The sequence below is a fragment of the Pristiophorus japonicus genome, chromosome 11 (genome assembly GCF_044704955.1).
Source record: "Pristiophorus japonicus isolate sPriJap1 chromosome 11, sPriJap1.hap1, whole genome shotgun sequence".
In the NCBI taxonomy this organism is placed as follows: domain Eukaryota; kingdom Metazoa; phylum Chordata; class Chondrichthyes; family Pristiophoridae; genus Pristiophorus; species Pristiophorus japonicus.
This window is the reverse complement of record NC_091987.1, coordinates 24676175-24698364: the sequence shown is the minus strand read 5'-3', so window position 1 is coordinate 24698364 and position 22190 is coordinate 24676175. Positions and strand designations below refer to the sequence as shown.

General features: G+C 46.3%; 1 protein-coding gene across 1 annotated transcript in view; it reads left to right on the top strand.

The window, feature by feature from the left end:
- u2af1 (U2 small nuclear RNA auxiliary factor 1) overlaps positions 1 to 764 on the top strand; it is a 45001-nt gene extending 44237 nt beyond the window's left edge. Inside the window, exon 6 of the mRNA XM_070892875.1 lies at positions 611 to 764. Coding sequence (XP_070748976.1) covers positions 611 to 748 — 138 coding nt within the window. The 3' untranslated portion in view covers positions 749 to 764. The remainder of the gene's footprint in view (positions 1 to 610) is intronic.
- The last annotated feature ends 21426 nt before the right edge of the window (positions 765 to 22190 follow it).

The window sequence follows — 22190 nt, the reverse complement described above, 5'->3', positions numbered from 1 at the left end:
GGCACTGCTGAGACTGGGTGGGGTAGGGGGCACTGCTGAGACTGGGTGGGGTCTGGGGCACTGCTGGGACTGGGTGGGGTAGGGGGCACTGGGTGGGGTCTGGGGCACTGCTGGGACTGGGTGGGGTAGGGGGCACTGCTGAGACTGGGGGTAGGGGGCACTGCTGAGACTGGGTGGGGTAGGGGGCACTGCTGAGACTGGGTGGGGTCTGGGGCACTGCTGAGACTGGGTGGGGTAGGGGGCACTGCTGAGACTGGGTGGGGTCTGGGGCACTGCTGGGACTGGGTGGGGTAGGGGGCACTGCTGGGACTGGGTGGGGTCTGGGGCACTGCTGGGACTGGGTGGGGTAGGGGGCACTGCTGAGACTGGGGGTAGGGGGCACTGCTGAGACTGGGTGGGGTAGGGGGCACTGCTGAGACTGGGTGGGGTAGGGGGCACTGCTGAGACTGGGTGGGGTAGGGGGCACTGCTGGGACTGGGTGGGGTAGGGGGCACGGAAGCACTGCTGAGACTGTGGCAGGCGTTGTGTTTTGGATTTTCGCTGCCGAGTGAATCTGAGCACAGCCAGCCTTTTTTGCATTCTCTCTGACTCAGCCCTTCTCCTCTTTCAGTTTCGCCACGAAGAGGATGCAGAAAAGGCGGTGAATGACCTGAACAATCGCTGGTTCAATGGGCAGCCGATCCATGCAGAGCTCTCGCCAGTGACTGACTTCAGAGAAGCCTGTTGCAGGCAGTATGAAATGGGGTGAGTGTTCACATCAGTTAATGACCTGCTGCCTTTAAACTCTAAAGCTTCACAAATAAACCAAGGAACAGAAGTGCGGCCCAAATCCACTGGTGAGGCTGGTTTCAGGCAGTAAACACCAATGTGAAAACCCTTTCTTGCATCTACCAGTGACTTCCAGATCATTTAACGGAATAATCCCACCCTTCCTGACACTTCCATCATTTCAGCCTCCCATACCAATGTGCCGGGTTGTTGTACCATCTCGCGCCTCTGTCACCCACTAATCAGTTGGAGCCTCGGCGATAACCTGTCTGTGTGGTTCACGGTGTATCGTATCGTGTGCAAGCTACAGCTTCATATTATCCGCAGTACAGGTGTGAGATGGAGCTGAGCAGGAGTATTAGAAAGTGATACTGACCTGGAGATAGGTGAGAGCTGCACTTTCTCCTGGCGCGCGCACAGCTTGAAGGCTGCCGACTCTGACAGCAGCAAAGTGATGGATGGAGCCAGCTAAAGGTCTTGGTACAAACATGGACAAGAGAGCTGAATTCCAGAGATGAGGCGAGAGTGACTGCCCTCATCAGGGCAGCATTGGACCGAGTGTGAGCCAGAGTAAAACTGGTCACTGTGAATTGGGGGGAACTCTCCACTGGCTGGAGTCATTCCTAGCAGAGGAAGGTGGTTGTTGGAGGCCAATCATCTCAGCCCCAGGTCATCACTGCAGGAGTTCTTCAGGGCTATGTCCCAGGCCCAACCATCTTCAGCTGCTTCATAACATAAATAGGAGCAGGAGTAGGCCGTTGGGCCCTTCGAGCCTGCTTTGCCATTCAATAAGACCACAGCTGAGGTTCCACCTTAACTCCACTTTCCCGTCTGATCCCCATATCCCTTGGAGTGCAAAAATCATAATGTTTGCCTTGGAGACGGTACAATGGAGGTTCACCAGATTGATTGCTGGGATGAGAGAACAGTACTCTGAGAAGAGATTAGTAGAATGAGCCGAAGCTCTTGAGTTTAGAAGACTGTGAGAGGTGATCTCATTGAAACATAAGATTCTGAGGGCTTGACAGGGTCGTTGCAGAGAGGTTGTTTCCCCTGGTTGAAGAGTCTAGAACTAGGGGGCATAGTCTAAGGATAAGGGTCAGCCATCAATAACTTCTGTCCATCATAAGGTCAGAAGTGAGGATGTACGGTGATAATTGCAGTGTTTAGTTCTTCAGATAATGGAGCAGTCCATGCCCGCATGCAGCAAGACCTGAACAACATTGAGGCTTGAGCTGATAAGTGTCAAGTAACACTTGCGCCACGCAAGTGCCAGGCAATGACTATCTCCAACAAGCGAGAGTCCAATCACCGCCCCATGACACTCAACGGGATTACCATCGCCGAATCTCCCACCTTCAACATCCTGGGGTCATCATTGACCAGAAATTAATTGGATATATAGTACTGTAGCTATAAGAGCAGGTCAGAGATCTGTGGCGAGTGTCTCACCTCCTGACTCCCCAAAGCCTTTCCACCATCTACAAGGCACAAGTCAGGAGTGTGATGGAATACTCTCCACTTGCCTGGATGAGTGCAGCTCCAACAACACTCAAAGCTCGACACAATCCAGGACAAAGCAGCCGACTTGATCGACGCCCTATCCACCACCTTCAACATTCACTCCCTCCACCACTGGCACACCGTGGCTGCAGTGTGTACCATTTACAGGATGCATTGCAACAACTCGCCAAGGCTTCTTCGACAGCACCTCCCAAACCCGTGATCTCTACCCCCTCGAAGGACATAGGCAGCAGGCGCATCATCACCTCCCCCTTAAAGTTGCATACCATCCTGATTTGGAAATATATCATAATTCCTGAGTCAAAGTCCTGGAACTCTCTCCCTAACATGGACTTCAGCGAATCAAGGAGGAGAAAATGGCAGGGCTATGGGGATCAGCACCACCTTCCAAGGGAAATTAGAGATGGACAATAAATGCTGATCTAGCCAACGATGCCCACACCCTGTGAATGGAAAAAAACAGAGCAGTTAATAGTAACTGCCCCAGGGAGAGTCGGCACCTTCAGCGACTGTACCCCAGGGAGAGTCGGCACCTTCAGGGACTGTACCCCAGGGAGAGTCAGCACCTTCAGGGACTGTACCCCAGGGAGAGTCGGCACCTTCAGCGACTGTACCCCAGGGAGAGTCGGCACCTTCAGGGACTGTACCCCAGGGAGAGTCAGCACCTTCAGGGACTGTACCCCAGGGAGAGTCAGCACCTTCAGGACTGTACCCCAGGGAGAGTCAGCACCTTCAGGGACTGTGCCCCAGGGAGAGTCGGCACCTTCAGCGACTGTACCCCAGGGAGAGTCAGCACCTTCAGGGACTGTACCCCAGGGAGAGTCAGCACCTTCAGGGACTGTACCCCAGGGAGAGTCAGCACCTTCAGGGACTGTACCCCAGGGAGAATCAGCACCTTCAGGACTGTACCCCAGAGAGAGTCAGCACCTTCAGGAACTGTACCCCAGGGAGAGTCAGCACCTTCAGGGACTGTACCCTCAGAGATTCAGCACCTGAGAGTAAAGAGAGGAAATTGTGGAGCCAAAGTAGAACCTGGTGATTGTCAGTGCAGACACACAAACACGGACACAAGTGGTTCTAGCTGTAAAAGGAATTGGCAGTGCCGTGTGTTGAGGCTGTGAACGATGCTGTGCAACTACATGTTTTGTGTTTTTCTGAGAACCACTTGTGTAGTAGTTTTAAAAACATAATTTGTCTCCAGTATGTCACATTTAACAATGTTGCACAGTAATATATTGCAATTACTGGGAATGGAGACGTGTATCTGGTCCACACCTCTACAGGCTGTGGCCCTGCTCTCTGGGCCGGTAGTAATTGTGTTGCTGCTGAAGTTCCACCAGTCTACACTGGGTGGCAGTGTACTCTGTGAAGTGCAATAATGAATTCCTGCATTTACATTGACCTGTTCCCCAGTTCTTATCCTGCCACCTCAGTGAGTTTGAATGTTGTCTATGCCTCACAAAGAAGATCAAACATTGTTCATGAGAAGTGCTGCATCGGTGATAGAATTGTGGAATTTCATCAAATGATAGAGCACAGAAGGAGTCATTCGGCCTATCGTGCCTATGCAGGCTCTTTGAAAGAGGTGTCGAATTAATCCCACTTCCTAGCCCTTTCCCCATAGCCCAGCAATGTTCTCCTTTTTCAAGTATTTATCCATTTTCCATTTGAAAGTTATTATTGAATCTGCTTGCACCACCCATTCAGACTGTGTATTCCCGATTACACATTTTTATTTCCTCATGTCACCTTAAGAACATAAAAATTCGGAGTTCTCCATACATCCCCTCGAACCAGCTACACCTTTCAACAAGATCATGGCTGATATTCAACTACTTTCCCGCCCGATGATCTTACCCCTTGATTTCGCTAATGTCAAAATCTATCGATCTCGGCCTTGAATATACTCAACGATTCAGCATCCACAGCCCTCTGAGGTAGAGCATTCCCAAGATTCACAACCCTTTGAGTGAAGAAATTCCTCCTCATCGCTCTTAAATGGCCGACCCCTTATTCTGAAACTGACCCTGCTAGTTCTAGACTCTCCAGCCAATCCTCCTCAGAATCTTGTGTTTCAATGCGATCACCTCCCATTCTTCTAAGCTCCAGAGAGTATAGGCCCAATCTACTCAATTTCTCCTCCTAGGACAACCCTCCAATCCCAGGAATCATCGAGTGAACCTTCATTGCATCACCAAGTCTATCCTTCCTCGGATAAGGAGCCAAACGCTGCACAGTGCTCCAGGTGTGGTTTCGGCAAAGCCCTGTACAATTGTAGCAAGACTTCCTTACTCTAGTACTGCAACACCCTTGCAATAAAGGCCAACATGTCATTTGTCTTTTTGGCGTGGAAGCAAGTCATCCTCGATACAAGGGATCGCCAATGATGATGATGCTTGCTGTACCTGCATGCTAACTGTTTCCTGTACAAGGACACCTAAATCTCTCAGCAGCAATGTTTAATAGTTTCTGACAAATTTAAAGATTCTGTTTTCCTAATGTTGCTACCAAGGTGAATTACTTTACATTTCCCCACATTATACTCCATCTCCCACCTTGCTACCCTCTCACTTAACCTGTCTATATCCCTTTGCAGGCTTTTTGGACCACTCACTGTCAAAGCTTACTGTCCCACCTAGCTTTGTACCAATCCTCTATCTATGCAATTATATTATCCTCCACCCCATGAGCCCTTATCTTGTGTAATAATCTTTTGTGGCACCTTATCGAATGCCTTTTGGAAATCCAAATATACTACATCCACTGGTCCCCCTTTATTTACCTGACTAGTTACATCCTGAAAAAACTCTAGTAAATTTGTAAACACAATTTCCTGTGCATGAAACCACGTTGACTCTGTCTATTCATATTATAAGTGCCCTGTTACCACTTCCTTAACAATGGATTCCAGTATTTTCCCAATGTCTGATGTCAGGCTAACTGTGGTCTGGGGTTCCCTGTTTTCCCTCCCTCCTCTCCTGTCTTGAATAACGGAGTTACATTTGCTGCCTTCCAATCCACTGAGGTTCTTCGAGAATCTAGGGAACTTTGGAAGATGACAACCAATGCATCCACTAACCCTGCAGCCACCTCTTTTAGAATCGTAGGCCGTCGGGTCCAGAGGATTTGTCGGCATTTAGTCCCATTAGTTTTTCCAGTGCTTTTTCCCTACTGATCTTAATTACTTTAGGTTCCTCAATCTCACTAGCCCCTTGGTTCCTCCCTATTTTAGGTAGGTTTTTTGTGTCTTCTACTATGAACACAGATCCAAAATATTTCTTAAGTCTCTGCCATTTCCTTATTCCCCATTATAATTTCTCCTGTCTCAGCCACTAAGGGACTCATGCTTACTTTTAGCAATTACTTTAACTCTGTATCCTCTGGTTACTAACATTTTTGCCACTGGAAACCGTGCCTCCTTATTTACTCTATCAAAGCCCCTCATAATTTTGAACACCTATTAAATCGTCCCTTTACCTTCACTGCTCTGAGGAGAACAATCTGAGCCTATCCAGTGTCTCCATGTAATTGAGGTCCTGCATCCTTCGTCCCATTCTCCCAAATCTCCTCCACGCCCTCTCAGGCCTTCACATCTTTTCTAAAGTGTGTACTTCAGCTGGGGCCTAATCAGTGTTTTATAAAGTCTCCTTGCTTTTATACTCTGCCTCAGTTTATCAATCCAAGGTAGCTAGCAGCTTGGTGGATGAATTACGTCCTTGGCCCGCTGTATTTTGTAATCAATCTCTCTGTTCTTCCCTTCCTTATTTTAGTGCTGGTCTTAAATTTTTGCCCTCGAGTCTAAACAACCAGTGTAAATGGTTATACCCGATTTATCTCCTCAACCTTATTGGAGTTGTTGACCAATCACAGCAGTCGATTGCTATCAATGATGCTGCAACAGCCCCAGACATGAGGCGAGAGAATCACCAGTGGGGGAGAGCTTTTGGATCCATTGGTCCAAAGTCACCTCTTCCTCCCGAGCTCGCTCCACTCGCCCCACGTCCTGTCCCAAATTACTCTCGTACTGTCTCCCAAAATATTACTTTCTAACAGGTGATCTGTTGGGGTTTAATTTCTATCCAGAAGCTCCATGATCTTCTCTTTTAATGAATTTCCATAACTTTACTCCCAATGGACGTCAAACTCATTCTTCTCTACTTTGCTTTTTAAAACCAGGAGTAGCAACTGTCTTTTTGCCAGTCCCCAGACTCCTCTTCAGTACACAGTGAGTTCTGGAAGACTTGTGCCTGAGTTCCTGCAACCCCTTCCCTTAGTTCCTGAGAATCCTCAGACATGTCTTATCCGTCCCCTGAGATTTATTTACTCTGAGTTTGTACAGCTGTTTGATAACCATGTTGGTAGTAATGTGAATAGAATCATATTGCAGTGTAAGAGGCCATTCGGACCATTAAGTCTGCGCTGGCTATTTTCGAAGAGCAATTCCGTTTGTCCCCATAGTCTAGCAATGTTTTCTCCAAGTATTTCTCCAATTAGTATTAGTTTTAAAAAAAAATAGTACTGAAGAAATTAATGGGACTAAAAGCCGATAAATCCCCTGGACCTGATGACCTATATCCTCGGGTTTTGAAAGGTGGCTATAGAGATAGTGGATGCATTGGTTGTCATCTTCCAAAATTCCATAGATTCTAGAATGGTTCCCACGGATTGGAAGGTAGCATATGTAACCCCGCTATTTAAGAAAGGGCGTGGAAGAGAGAAAATGGGGAACGACAGACCAATTAACCTGTCATCAGGAGTATGGAAAATGCAAGAATCTATTATTAAGGACGTGGTAACAGGGCACTTAGAAAATAATAATAGGATTGGGCAGAGTCAACATGGATTTATGAAAGGGAAATCATGTTTGACAAATCTGTTAAGTTTTTGAGGTTGTAACTAGCAGAATAGATAAGGGGGAACCAGTGGATGTGGTGTATTTGGACTTTCAGAAGGCATTCGATAAGGTGCCCCACACGAGGTTATTGAACAAAATTAGGGCTCATGGGATTGTGGGTAATATACTAGCATGGATTGAGGATTGGTTAACGGACAGAAAACAGAGTAGGAATAAACAGGTCATTTTCGGGTGGGCAGGCTGTAACTAGTGGAGTACCGCAAGGATTGGTGCTTGGGCCCCAGCTATTCACAATCTATATCAATGATTTGGATGAGGGGACCCAATGTAATATATCCAAGTTTGCTGATGATACAAAGCTAGGTGGGAATGTAAGTTGTGAGGAGGATGCAAAGAGGCTTCAAGGGGATATAGATAGGCTAAGTGAGTGGGCAAGAATATGGCAAATGGAATGTAATGTGAAGTTATTCACTTTGGTAGGAAAAATCGCAAAGCAGAGTATTTTTTAAATGATGAGAGATTGAGAAATGTTGGTGTTCAGAGGGACCTGGGTATCCTTGTACACCAATCACTGAAAGTTAACATGCAGGTACAGCAAGCAATTAAAATAGCAAATGGTATGTTGGCCTTTATTAAGCTGAGTTGGGATTTAGCCAAAGTGGACGGGAAACAATCCTCTAGCACCATGCTCAGATCCAAAGAGGACTGGAAAATGATGGTCAAGGCCTCTGCTATTTCCTCTTTTACTTCGCTCAACAGCCTGTGATGCAAGTCATCTGGGCGGGGACTTATCTACTTTCAAAGCTGCTAAACCCCTTAATATTTCCTCTCTCTCGATATTTATTTCATCCAGAATATCACACTCCTCCTCGATAACAATATCTGCATTGCCCCTTTCCTTTGTGAAAACAGATACAAAGTATTCGTTAAGAACCTTACCAACATCTTCTGCCTCCACACAAAGATTACCCTCATGGTCTCTAATAGGCCCTACCCTTTCTTTAGTTACCCTCTTATTCTTTGTATTTTTATAGAACATCTTAGGATTTTCCTTAATTTTATTAGCTAAGAATTTCTCATGCTCTCCCTTAGCATTCCTAATATCCTTTTTAATTTTGCCTCTTAACTTTCTATATTCCTTTAAAGATTCTGTAGTATTTAGTCGTTGGTATATGACATAAGCGTCCCTTTTTTCTTAATCCTCCCCTGTAAGTCCCTAGACATTCAGGGGGCTCTAGAATTATTATTCCCACCCTTTTTCTTTCAGGGCACATGTTTGGCCTGAGCCTTTCAGATCTCCTCCTTGAATGCCTTTCACTGTTGCGACACCAATTTACCCACAAGTAGCTGTTTCCAGTCCACTATGGTCAAATCACTCCTTAACTTAGTAAAATTAGCTTTTCCCCAATTCGAGACTTTTATTCCAGGCCTATCCTTGTCCTTATCCATAACCAACTTGAATCTGACTGAATTATGCTCACTGGCACCCAAGTGCTCCCCCACTAATACCCCTTCAACCTGCCCAGCTTCATTCCCCAAAACTAAATCCAGAACCGCCCCCTCTCGTGTTGGGCTTGCTACATACTGACTAAAAAAGTTTTTTTGAATTCCGCACCCTCTATACCCTTCACGCTATATTTGTCCCAATCAATATTTGGATAGTTAAAATCCCCTACTATTACTACCCTATGGTTTTTTGACTTCACTGCAATTTGCCTACATATTTGCTCCTCTATCTCCCTCCCACTGTTTGGGGGTCTATAATACATGCCCAGCAGTGTGATCACCCCTTTTTTACTTTTCAATTCGACCCATATGGCCTAATTTGATCTCTTTAACATATCATCCCTCCTCACTGCTGTAATAGTTTCTTTAATCAGTACCGCAGCCCCCCCTCCCCTTTTTATACCCCCATCTATCTTGTCTAAAAAATCCTGTAGCCAGGAATATTGATCTGCCAAACCTGCCCCTCTTTCAGCCATGTTTCTGTAATGGCTATAATGTCATACTCCCAAGTATGCTCTTAGCTCATCCGCCTTATTCACTATACTCTTTGCATTAAAGTATATACCATTTAGCACAGGAAGACCTCCTTGCTTACTACTTACTAAGCCTCGTTTCCTCTGTCTTACAGATTCGCTTTCTAGATTGTTAGCCAATTTCTGCTTTACTTCCTTCCCTATTGAATTTGTTCTCCGGTTCCCATCCCCCTTGCCAAGCTAGCTTAAACTCTCCCCAAGAGCACTAGCAAAACTCCCGGAGCTGTTGAGGTGCAACCCGTCTGGTTTGTACAGGTCCCCTCTCCCCCAGAAGCGGTCCCAATACCTCAAGAATTTAAAGCCCTCCCTCCTACACCAACTCTCTAGCCACGTATTTATCCTCTCTATCCTACTCTTATACTTATTAGCACGTGGCACCGGTAGTAACCCGGAGATAACTACCTTTGAGGCCCTACCCTTTAATTTTCTTCCTAGCTCCCTGAATTCTTCCTGTAGGACCTCAGCCCTCATTTTACCTGTCGTTCATCCCGATATGGACCATGACCTCTAGCTGTTAACCCTCCCCGCCCACACCCCGGGATGACATCCTTGACCCTGGCACCAGGGAGGCACCATACCATTCGGGAGTCATGTCTACGGCCGCAGAAACGCCCATCTGTTCCCCTAACTATAGAATCCCCTATCACTAGGGCTCTTTTGTTCTTTGTCCCTCCCTCCCCCCTGTGCAGCTGAGCCACCCGTGGTGCCTTGGAATTGGCTCTGGCTGCACTCCCCAGAGGCACCATCGTTCTTGCTGATACTCGGAATTGAATATCGGTTTGAAAGCGAGATGGACTCACGGGGGGACTCCTGCGCGGGCTTCCGACCACTCTTGCTTTTTGTGGTATATATCAACGATTTAGATTTGAATATAGGAAGTATGATTAAGAAGTTTGCAGGCAACACTAAAATTGGCTGTGTGGTTGATAATGACGAGGAAAGTCATGGGCTGCAGGAGGATATCAATCTATTGGTCAGGTGGGCAGAGCAGTGGCAAATGGAATTTCATTCAGAGAAGTGTAAGGTGATGCACTTTGGGAGGGCTAATAAGGAAAGTGTATACACATTAAGCGATAGGCCACTTAATAGTGTAGATGAACAAACGGACCTTGGAGAGCTTGTCCACAGATCCTTGAAAGTAGCAGGCCAGGTGGTTAAGAAGGCATACAGAATGCTTGCCTTTATTGGCTGACGCAAAGAATATAAGAGCAGGGAGGTTATGCTTAAATTGTATAATACTTTGGTTAGGCCACAGCTGGAATACTGCATGCAGTTTTGGTTGCCGTATTATAGGAAGGACGTGATTGCACTAGAGAGGGTGCAGAGGAGATTTACTAGGATGCTGCCTGGAATGGAGAATCTAGTTATGAGGACAGATTGGATAGGCTGGGTTTGTTCTCATTGGAACAGAGGAGGTTGAGAGGAGACCTCATTGAGGTGTACAAAATATTGAGGGGCCTGGACATAGTGGATAGTAAGGGCCTATTTCAGTATAAGGGATGTCGCAGTTGTGTGAGGCGGACTGGTTGGGCTGGGTGCTCTTTACCTTTCTGCCATTGTTCATAGGTTTATATGTAACCTTCAGGGCTGCTGACCAAGGGCTGTGCAGCTCTTTGTCGGCCAGCGTGGACAGCCGAAATGACCTCCTTCTGTGTTGTAAATTTCTACGTTTCTATGTAACAGCTACTTGAAGGCAAATCAGTGCCCGAGCAGTGGGAGGCATTCAAGGAGGAGATCCTGAGAGTTCAGAGCAAGTATGTTCCCTGAAAGAAAAAGGGTGGGACTAACAAATCTAGAGCCCCCTGGATGTCAAGGGACATACAGGGTAGGATAAAGAACAAAGGGAATCTTATGACCAATACTGAGGGCTCAATACTGCAGAAACTCGAGGAGTACAGAAAGTGCAGAGCACCTTCACCACACGGACTGCAACGGTTCAAGAAGGCGGCTCACCGCCAGCTTCTCGAGGGCAATTAGGGACGGGCAATAAATGGCGGCCTTGCCAGTGACGCCCACATCCCAAGGACAAATACAAAAAAGGCTTGTACTACACAGGCTTACAGAAAGATGATGGGGGATGATAGTGATAATGGTAATCAACTGAAAGAGACAATATATTTGATCAGGTTTGCATTTTTTGAGGATGCAAGTTAGGTGCTTTGTTTCTATAAATCTTCTAAATTTTGGAACCCTTTCCTTTGCAGTTACACATTGTACCTGTGTTGTGGGCGCTTAAGATAGCAACGATACCAGGAAACATAGAAAATAGGTGCAAGAGTAGGCCATTCGGCCCTTCGAGCCTACACCGCCATTCAATAAGATCATGGCTGATCATTCACCTCTGCCCCTTTCCTGCTTTCTCTCCATACCCCTTGATCCCTTTAGCTGTAAGGGCCATATCTAACTCCCTCTTGAATATATCCAATGCACTGGCATCAACAACTCTCTGCGGCAGGGAATTCCACAGGCTAAAAAAATCTCTGAAGAAGTTTCTCCTCATCTCAGTCCTAAATGGCTTACCCCTTATCCTTAGACTATGTCCCCTGGTTCTGGACTTCCCCAACATCAGGAACATTCTTCCTGCATCTAACCTGTCCAAACCCGTCAGAATTTTATATGTTTCTATGAAAACCCCTCTCATCCTTCTAAACTCCAGTGAATACAGGCCCAGTCGATCTAGTCTCTCCTCATATGTCAGTCCTGCCATCCCGGGAATCAGTCTGGTGAACCATCACTGCACTCCCTCAATAGCAAGAACGTCCTTCCTCATATTAGGAGACCAAAAAGTCCTTCCACAGATTAGGAGACCAAAACTGAACACAATATTCCAGGTGAGGCCTCACCAAGGCCCTGTACAACTGCAGTAAGACCTCCCTGCTCCTATACTCAAATCCCCTCGCTATGAAGGCCAACATGCCATTTGCCCTCTTCACCGTCTGCTGTACCTGCATGCCAACTTTCAATGACTGATGTACCATGACACCCAGGTCTCGTTGCACCTCCCCTTTTCCTAATCTGCCATTCAGATAATATTCTGCCTTTGTGTTTTTGCCACCAAAGTGGATAACCTCACATTTATCTACATTATACTGCATCTGCCATACGTTTGCCCACTCACCTAACCTGTCCAAGTCACCCTGCAGCCTCTTAGCGTCCTCCTCACAGCTCACACTGCCACCCAGCTTAGTGTCATCTGCAAACTTGGAGATATTACATTCAATTCCTTCATCTAAATCATTAATGTATATTGTAAATAGCTGGGGTCCCAGCACTGAGCCCTGTGGCACCCGCAAAACTCATCGCTGTAAAACTAGCAATGGGAAAAAAAACCTGTGTCTTAACTGTTTTTGGAACAATGTCCCTTTTAGTTAGAATGAAAGCCGAGTAACCTCGATCTATTGAAACAGAAATTTGGCAGAACTCCGACACGCTTGATTGGGCAAATCATGCCCGGGACGTGTTAACTGTGTCCTGATCTTTCTTTACATTAAGTTGATTGCAGCAGTTTCATCAATCCACAGGGAGCATCAAACCCCCATAAAACCCACATAGAATGTAGGGGCAGCATGGTTCCAATGCTTTTCCCAGTCTTTGAGAATTTAACATCTGCTTGAATACTTACCAATAAAATTCTTGCTAGTTCTAGTTCGCAGTGCAAAGAAATTATGCTTATTCGTTTCACGTTTCAGGACACAAATCAAGTCTATACAAACAACTTGACAGATTCGTTTCACTCATTTATGGAATGTCTCTTACAGCCCTTACAGTTACAGCCTCGTGTTTTATGTTGATAACTTGCTTGCACCCACAGGGCGCTGGGGAACATCGCCAAGTCTTACAATATCTCATCATAGCACGGTCACAAGCTGGCCTAAAACTCAGCCTGTCAGTGGCCTTGTTTTTAACCCATTCACTGCCTATTCCTGACCACTCCCATATATTAAAGTTACCTCCACCCTGTGACCTAAACACTTGGGCCAATTTTCAGGGCTTCTCGAATTCACCCCAACAGATCATTCCTAAATTTGCAGATATGACAAAACCATTATAGTTTCCTCTGATCAAGGAAAGAGGTGGTAGCTTGTAGCCTGGCAAGATGCCGCCTTGCTGTTACAGAAGACACTGACTCAGACACCCTGCCTGCATTCTTCGGATCCCACGCCCCATTCCATTTGGACGTCTCGTGTTCCTCTATTGCGATATCCACTGCCTTATCGCACTGGGTACATGGACTCGGTTGACCCGTTGTCTATGCTTGCCTTGTCCTGACATCAGTGGAACAAGTATTCTCACTTCGTATTAGTAAGCTTTGGGACCAAGTCACACCCTGGGCAGTCCTCTTATTTGCGCATGTTACAGGATTGAACAGAACTGAGCTGCACTCTTCACACCGGCCCACTGTGTTTGTAAATTGTCCACGCCTACAAGAAGGTCAAGTATCAAACTAGGTTCAATCGCTCCAGGATTGGGATATCCATCGTGTTCTGGGGGCACAGTCTAAAAGTTAGAGCCTGGCCTTTAAGGAGCGAATATAGCAATGGTTGGGAAAAGTTTAGAACTCTCTTCTACAAAAGGCAATTGATGCAAGGCCAATTGTTAACTTTAAATCTGTGATTGATAGATTTTTGTTAACTGGATCGTGGGCCAGCCCAACCAATGAAAGATAGGGTTTACCATTTGTGCTCGGGTGGGGGGATTCAGTACATACGGAAACACCACAAGCATGAATGAGATTACCCCCAAAATACATGACAACTTGTATTTTTTGAAAAATCAATTTCAATGTTTTAATAGGGCTGAAAATAACCTTATCTTATCGGCCAGCTGCTGGGTCTCCTGTGCTTTCTCCACCCACCGTCTGTTTTTTAAGTTGCGGGTTTTTTGTTTGACCTCAGCCTTCACCCGTCTGTAGAGTTGCTTTCTTGCTCTCGAGTTGGGTTGCTGATTGAAGTTCAGAAATGCGCTGCGCTTGTGGCTTTTTAGCTCATGGATCTCCTGGTCGTTCTTGTCAAAGCAGTCTTGGTGTTTCCTGATCGAGTGACCAAGTGTCTCTTTGCAGGTGCTGATTATGGAAGTCTTGAGGGGGTGTGCACTCTGTGTCTCTGGGTCATCGAGGGTCGCCAGTGAGGCGCTGGCTGAATAGGGTTTTCTTGGGGTCTGAGTGCCTCTGCGTTGATTTTCCTGCGGCATTGTTTCTGTTGCCGTCGCTGTTTTGGGACTATATTGATAATGACGTAGTGGTCCATCCAGCGGTCGTCGGCTCCTGTCATAGCGTGGGTGATGCGCGCATCCTTGCGGTCCCTCGGACAATGGTGTAGTCAAGCGGATGCCAGTGCTTGGAGCGAGGGTGCTGCCATGATGTCTTGTACTTGTCCTTCTGACGGAACATGGTGTTGGTAATGACGAGGCCATGTTCTAGACATTTTGTCAGGAGCAGGGTACCGCTGGAATTGGTTTTCTGCCGATCACACCTCCCCAGAGTGCTGTGTCCTTTCTGACTCTGGCGATGAAGTTGCCGATGAGGATCAGCTTGTTACCTGTTGGGACTCTGGACAGGGCTTGTTTGAGGCTGGAGTAGAATTCCTCTTTGGTCTCATCTGTTGCGTCCAGTGTTGGGGCATACGCGCTGAAGACCGTAGTGCACTAGTTCCGGCTATGGTGAGCCGAAGGGTCATGAGGCGTTCGTTTATCCCGCAAAGGGAGTCTTTGAGATGGACCACCAGCTCACTCTTGATGGTGAAGCCAACTTCGTGGAGGCAGCGTTCTTCTGGTTTGCCTTTCCAGAAGAAGGTGGAACCACCACCTTGCTCTTTGAGCTGCTCTCTGGGTCTCGCTTAAGGCGGTGATATCAGCGTCGATAAGTTCACGGGCAACAATAGCAATGCGGCGTTCCGGTCTGTCACTGTTGGGGTTGTCCGTGAGGGTCCTGACGTTCCAGGTCCCGAACTTCATTTTGAAGGGTGGAAGATGCCTGTGCGTGAGTTCTTTTAACGTGGGGTGGCCATTGCACACCAGCCACCACACTGGTTTAGCAGAGCGAGGTCTGGGTCCAAGACGACTGGAGACCAGGCTCTACTGTATGGGCCTATGATGGGATGTGAGCCATAAGCTCAGCACTTAGGAGAGATGGTGAGAAATCTAAGATGTGGAGAGAGTGTAAGAGGCTGGAGACAATGCTTCACTCTCGCAGGTATTGGTTCCCGGCTGGGGGCAGACACTTGGGCTCCGCTCGCGCTTTTTAGCTACACCCCGCTCCATTGCTTCTTGGGTCGCTGGAGCAGATAGAATGGCTGCCGCCATTACACGCACCACGTGCCCACCACGATTCTTCCAGCTGCTTTCGCCTCCGCAGTCGAGCAAAACCAGCGGCCGAAGGGAGGCCGAGACACCAACGGGATCGGGTCACGATGAAAAGCTGGTCCCGGGACAGGCCCACCGCGCCACACGGAGGGAACGGATGGTAGGCATGTACTCTGTGCAATCCAAACCTGAGCTGCTCAGGAGCTCCCCGGACGCCGATGGTGTCTGCGAGTAGCAGCTGAGTCAGCCACAACCAGTGGGGGGGCGGGGGGGGGGGCGAAGTCTTGGCGGCAGGAAAGTCTGATCGATCGAAGAACAATTTGAGTGGAGATCCGGCATTCACTGATGGAGGTGAAGAGCAGGCATGGTTGGGGGATGGGCAGTGAACTCGGGTAGCTGCCCTTGCAGCATGGATTTGTACTTTAGGGGTAAGAAATGTACCCACTATCAGGGCCAAGGGAGATTGGGGGAGAAAGGGTGTAGGATGGCCAGGGATCAAGTTCATCAACGGAGCTCCCTAGGAGATCTGCCAGCGCGCATTGACACGTCCGGCGGTTTTTTGTCTCAGTAATCCCTATTATGTCTGGTTCCTTGTAACGCATGATTGCCTCCAGCTCCCCTGTTTCATTATGGACACTGCATTGCTGTACAGACAGTTTAACTAATTTTCAATAAGATTTCCTCTCACTTTATGTTTAACCATGTTTTTAGAACATAAGAAATAGGAGCAGGAGTCGGCCATTGGGCCCCTCGAGCCTGCTCCGCCCTTCAATGAGATCATGGCTGATGATCTACCTCAGCTCCATTTGCTTGTCCGGTTCCCTTAATATCCAAAAATCTATCAACCTCTCTTGAATATACTCAACGACTGGAATTCTCTGCCCCAGAGGGCTGTGGAGGCTCAAAGATTCACCACATTCTGAGTAAAGAAATATCTTCTCATCTCAGTCCTAAATGGCCGACTTTTTATTCTGAGACTGTGACCCCTGGCTCGAGACTCCAGCCAGGGGAAAACATCCTCCCTGCATCTACCCTGTCAAGCCCTGTTTTTTTTTAAATTGTATGTTTCAATGAGATCACCTCTCATTCTTCGAAACTTTAGCAAATATAGACCTAGTCTACTCAATCTATCATAGAAATTTTCAGCATGGAAGGAGGCCATTTTGACCCATCGTGGCCATTGGGGAGGGTTTAAACTAATATGGCAGGGGGATGGGAATCTATGCAGGGAGACAGGGGGAAGTAAAGTGGGGGCAGAAGCAAAAGGTAGGAAGGAGATGAGTGGAGGGCAGAGAAATCAAAAGCAAAAATCAAAAAGGGCCAATTACAACAGAATTCTAAAAGGACAAAGTGTTTTTAAAAAAAAAACAAGCCTGAAGGCTCTGTGTCTCAATGTGAGGAGCATTCGTAATAAGGTGGATGAATTAACTGCGCAGACAGCTGTTAACAGATATGATGTAATTGGAATTACGGAGACATGGCTCCAGGGTGACCAAGGCTGGGAACTCAACATCCAGGGGTATTCAATATTCAGGAAGGGTGGACAGAAAGGAAAAGGAGGTGGGGTAGCGTTGCTGGTTATAAAGAGGAGATTAACGCAATAGTAAGGAAGGACATTAGCTTGGATGATGTGGAATCTGTATCGGTAGAGCTGCGGAACACCAAAGGGCAGAAAACGTTAGTGGGAGTTGTGTACAGACCACTAAACATTAGTAGTGAGGTTGGGGATGGCATCGAACAGGAAATTAGGGGTTCATGCAATAAAGGTACAGCAGCTATCATGGGTGACTTTAATCTACATATAGATTGGGCTCACCAAACTGGTAGCAATACGGTGGAGGAGGATTTCCTGGAGTGTATTAGGGATGGTTTTCTAGACCAATATGTCGAGGAACCAACTAGAGGGCTGGCCATCCTAGACTGGATGTTGTGTAATGAGAGAGAATTAATTAGCAATCTTGTGCGATGCCCCTTGGGGAAGAGTGACCATAACATGGTAGAATTCTTTAGCTAGAGAGTGACACAGTTAATTCAGAGACTACGATCCTGAACTTAAAAGAAAGGTAACTTCGATGGTATGAGACGTGAATTGGCTAGAATAGACTGGCGAGTGATACTTAAAGGGTTGACGGTGGATAGGCAATGGCAGACATTTAAGGATCACATGGATGAACTTCAACAATTGTACATCCCTGTCTAGCGTAAAAACAAAAAGGGGAAGGTGGCTCAACCGTGGCTAACAAGGGAAATTAGGGATAGTGTTAAATCCAAGGAAGAGGCATATAAATTGGCCAGAAAAAACAGCAAACCTGAGGACTGGAAGAAATTTAGAATTCAGCAGAGGACGACAAAGGGTTTAATTAAGAGAGAGAAAATAGAGTATCAGAGTAAGCTTGCAGGAAACATAAAAACTGACTGCAAAAGCTTCTATTAAGATATGTGAAGAGAAAAAGATTAGTGAAGACAAATGTACGTCGCTTGCACTCAAAATCAGGTGACTTTATAATGGGGAACAAAGAAATGGCAGACCAATTGAATGTACAACTTTGGTTCTGACTTCACTAAGGAAGACATAAATAACCTTCCGGAAACACTAAGGGACTGAAGGTCGAGCGAGAAGGAGGAACTGAAGGAAATCCTTATTAGCCAGGAAATTGTGTTAGGGAAATTGATGGGATTGATGGCCAATAAATCCCCAGGGTCTGATGGTCTGCATCCCAGAGTACTTAAGGAAGTGGCCCTAGAAATAGTGGATGCATTGGTGGTCATTTTCCAACATTCTATAAACTCTGGATCAGTCTCTCTGGATTGGAGGGTAGCTAATGTAACTCCACTTTTTTTTAAAAAAAGAGGGAAAGAGAAAATAGGGAATTATAGACCGGTTAGCCTGACATTGGTAGTGGGGGGAAAATGTTGGAATCAATTATTAAAGATGGAATAGCAGCGCATTTGGAAAGCAGTGACAGGATCAGTCCAAGTCAGCATGGATTTATGAAAGGGAAATCATGCTTGACGAATCTTCTGGAATTTTTTGAGGATGTAACTAGTAGAGTGGACAAGAGAGAACCAGTAGCTGTGGTGTATTTGGACTTTCAAAAGGCTTTTGACAAGGTCCCACACAAGAGATTAGTGTGCAAAATTAAAGCACATGGTATTGGGGGTAATGTACTGTCATGGATAGAGAACTGATTGGCAGACAGGAAGCAAAGAGTAGGAATAAACGGGTCCTTTTCAAAATAGCAGGCAGTGACTAGTGGGGTGCCGCAAGGTTCAGTGCTGGGATCCCAGCTATTTACAATACACATTAATGATTTAGACGAAGGAATTGAGTGTAATATCTCCAAGTTTGCAGATGACCCTAAACTGGGTGGCAGTGTGAGCTGTGAGGAGGATGCTAAGAGGCTGCAGGGTGACTTGGACAGGTTAGGTGAGTTGGCAAATGCATGGCAGATGCAGTATAATGTAGATAAATGTGAGGTTATCCACTTTGGTGGCAAAAACACGAAGGCAGAATATTATCTGAATGGTGAGAGATTAGGAAAAGCGGAGGTGCAACGAGACCTGGGTGTCATGGTACATCAGTCATTGAAGGTTGGCATGCAGGTGCAGCAGGTGGTGAAGAAGGCAAATGGCATGTTGGCCTTCATAGCGAGAGGATTTGAGTTTCAGGTCTTACTGCAGTTGTACAGGGCCTTGGTGAGGTCACACCTTGAATATTGTATTCAGTTTTGGTCTCCTAATCTGAGGAAGGACATTCTTGCTATTGAGGGAGTGCAACGAAGGTTCACCAGACTGATTCCGGGATGGCAGGACTGACGTAGGAAGAAAGACTGGATTGACTCGGCTTATATTCGCTGGAATTTAGAAGATTGAGAGGGGATCTCATAGAAAAATTCTGACTGGATTGGACATGTTAGATGCAGGAAGGATGTTTCAGTGTTGGGGAAGTCCAGAACCAGGGGTCACAGTCTAAGGATAAGGGGTAAGCTATTTAGGACCGAGATGAGGAGAAACTTCTTTACTTAGAGAATTGTGAACCTGTGGAATTCTCTACCACAGAAAGTTGTTGAGGCCAGTTCATTAGATATATTCAAAATGGAATTAGATGCGGCCCTTACGGCTAAAGGGATCAATGGGTATGGAGAAAAAGCGGGTATGGAGAAAAAGCAGGAATGGGGTACTGAAGTCGCATGATCAGCCATGATCATATTGAATGGTGGTGCAGTCTCGAAGGGCCGAATGGCCTACTCCTGCACCTATTTTCTATGTTTCTATGCCAGCCAACAAGCGGCTTTCTGACACAATCCCACTTTCCATCTCTAGGTCCGCAGCCTTGTAGGTTACGGCACTTTAGTGCACATCCAAGTACTTTTTAAATGCTATGAAGGTTTCTGCCTCTATCACCCTTTCAGGCAGTGAGTTCCAGACCCCTACAATCTTCTGAGTGAAGACATTTTCCCTCAAATCTCCTTTAAACCTCCTACCAATTACTTTAAATCTATGCCCCCTGGTTGTTGACCCCTCTGCTAAGTGAAATAGGCCCTTTCTAACCATTTTGGGTGGCCTTAGGCCAGGGACTCCCAGGTGCCGGTGGGGATGTTGCATTTTATCAAGGAGGCTTTGAGGGTGTCCTTGAAACATTTCCTCTTCCCACCTGGAGCTCACTGCAGCAGCCTCACCCAAGTTGCAAGTGATGACTCTGCTCCCCTGCTCCCAGTGATTAGCACCTATTCAGGACAAACAATTAAAGCTGACTGACCGTTCACTGCACACAGCTTCTACATCCACCTTGTGGGATCGCGACAAGGTGGATGCCGAGAGGATATTTCCACTCATAGGGGAAACTAAAACTAGGGGACATAGTCTCAGAATAAGAGGCCGCCCATTTAAAACAGAGGTAAGGAGGAATTTCCTCCTGAGGGTTGTAAATCTGTGCAATTCTCTGCCCCAGAGAGCAGTGGAGACTGGGTCATTGAATATATTTAAGGTGGAGATAGACAGATTTTTGAGCGATAAGGAAGTAAAGGATTATGGGAGCGGGCAGGGAAGTGGAACTGAGTCCATGATCAGATCAACCTTGGTCTTATTGAATGGTGGAGCAGGATCGAGGGGCCAGGTGGCCTACTACTGCTTCTATTCTTGTGTTCTTGTCGAGCCCCCTCATTATCTTATGTTTCGATAAGATCACCTCTCATTCTTCTGAACTCTAATGAGTATAGGCACAACCTACTCAACCTATCTTAAGTCAATCCCCTCATCTCCGGAATCAACCTAGTGAACCTTCTCTGAACTGCCTCCAATGCAAGTATATCCTTCCTTAAATACGGAGACCAAAACTGTACGCAGTACTCTAGGTGTGGCTTCACCAATATCCTGTACAGTTGTAGCAGGACTTCTCTGCTTTTATACTCTATCCCCCTTGCAATAAAGGCCAACATTCCATTGGCCTTCCTGATCACTTGCTGTACCTGCATACTAACTTATTGTGTTTCATGCACAAGGACCCCCCAGGTCCCTCTGTACTGCAGCACTTTGCAATTTTTCATCATTTAAATTATAATTTGCTTTTCTATTTCTGCCAAAGTGGATAACCTCACATTTTCCCACATTATACTCCATCTGCCAAATTTTTGCCCACTCACTTAGCCTGTCTATATCCCTTTGCAGATTTTTTGTGTCCTCCTCACAATTTGCTTTCCCACCCATCTTTGTATCATCAGCAAACTTGGCTACATTACACGCAGTCCCTTCATCCAAGTCATTAATATAGATTGTAAATAGTTGAGCCCCAGCACCGATCCCTGTGGCACTCCACTAGTCACTGTTTGCCAACTGGAAAATGACCCATTTATCCTGACTTCCTTTTCTGTTAGTTAGCCAATCCTCTATCCATGCCAATATATTCCCCCAACCCCGTGAGCTTTTACCTTGTGCAGTAACCTTTTATGTGGAATGTTATCGAATGCCTTCTGGAAATCGAAATACACCACATCCACTGGTTCCCCCTTACCCACCCTGCTCGTTACATCCTCAAAGAACTCCAGCAAATTTGTCAAACATGATTTCCCTTTCATAAAACCATGCTGACTCTGCTTGATTGAGTCATGCTCTTCCAAATGTCCTGCTACTGCTTCCTTCATAATGGACTCCAGCATTTTCCCAACGACAGATGTTAGGCTAACTGGTCTATAGTTTCCTGCTTTCTGTCTGCCTCCTTTTTTAAACAGGGGTGTTACATTTGTGGTTTTCCAATCCACTGGAACCGCCCCAAATTCCAGGGAATTTTGGTAGATTACATCCAATGCATGCACTATCTCTACAGCCACTTCTTTTAGTATCCTAGGATATAAGCCATCAGGTCCAGGGGACTTGTCCGCCTTTAGTCCCATTATTTTACCGAGTACTACTTCATCGGTGAAGGTGATTGTATTAAGTTCCTCCCTCCCTATAGGCCTTAGGTTATCTGCTATTGGGATGTTTTTAGTGTCTTCTACTGTATTAAGTTCCTCCCTTCCTATAGCACCCTGATTATCCACTTAAGGGATGTTTTTAGTGTCTTCTACTGTGAAGACCGATACAAAATATTTGTTCGAAGTCTCTGCAATTTCCCTGTTCTCCATTATTAATTCCCCAGTCTCATCCTCAGCTTTTAAAGTTCTAGGATTAAATCAAAATGTTGAACTAAATTTCACTATTTACAGCTT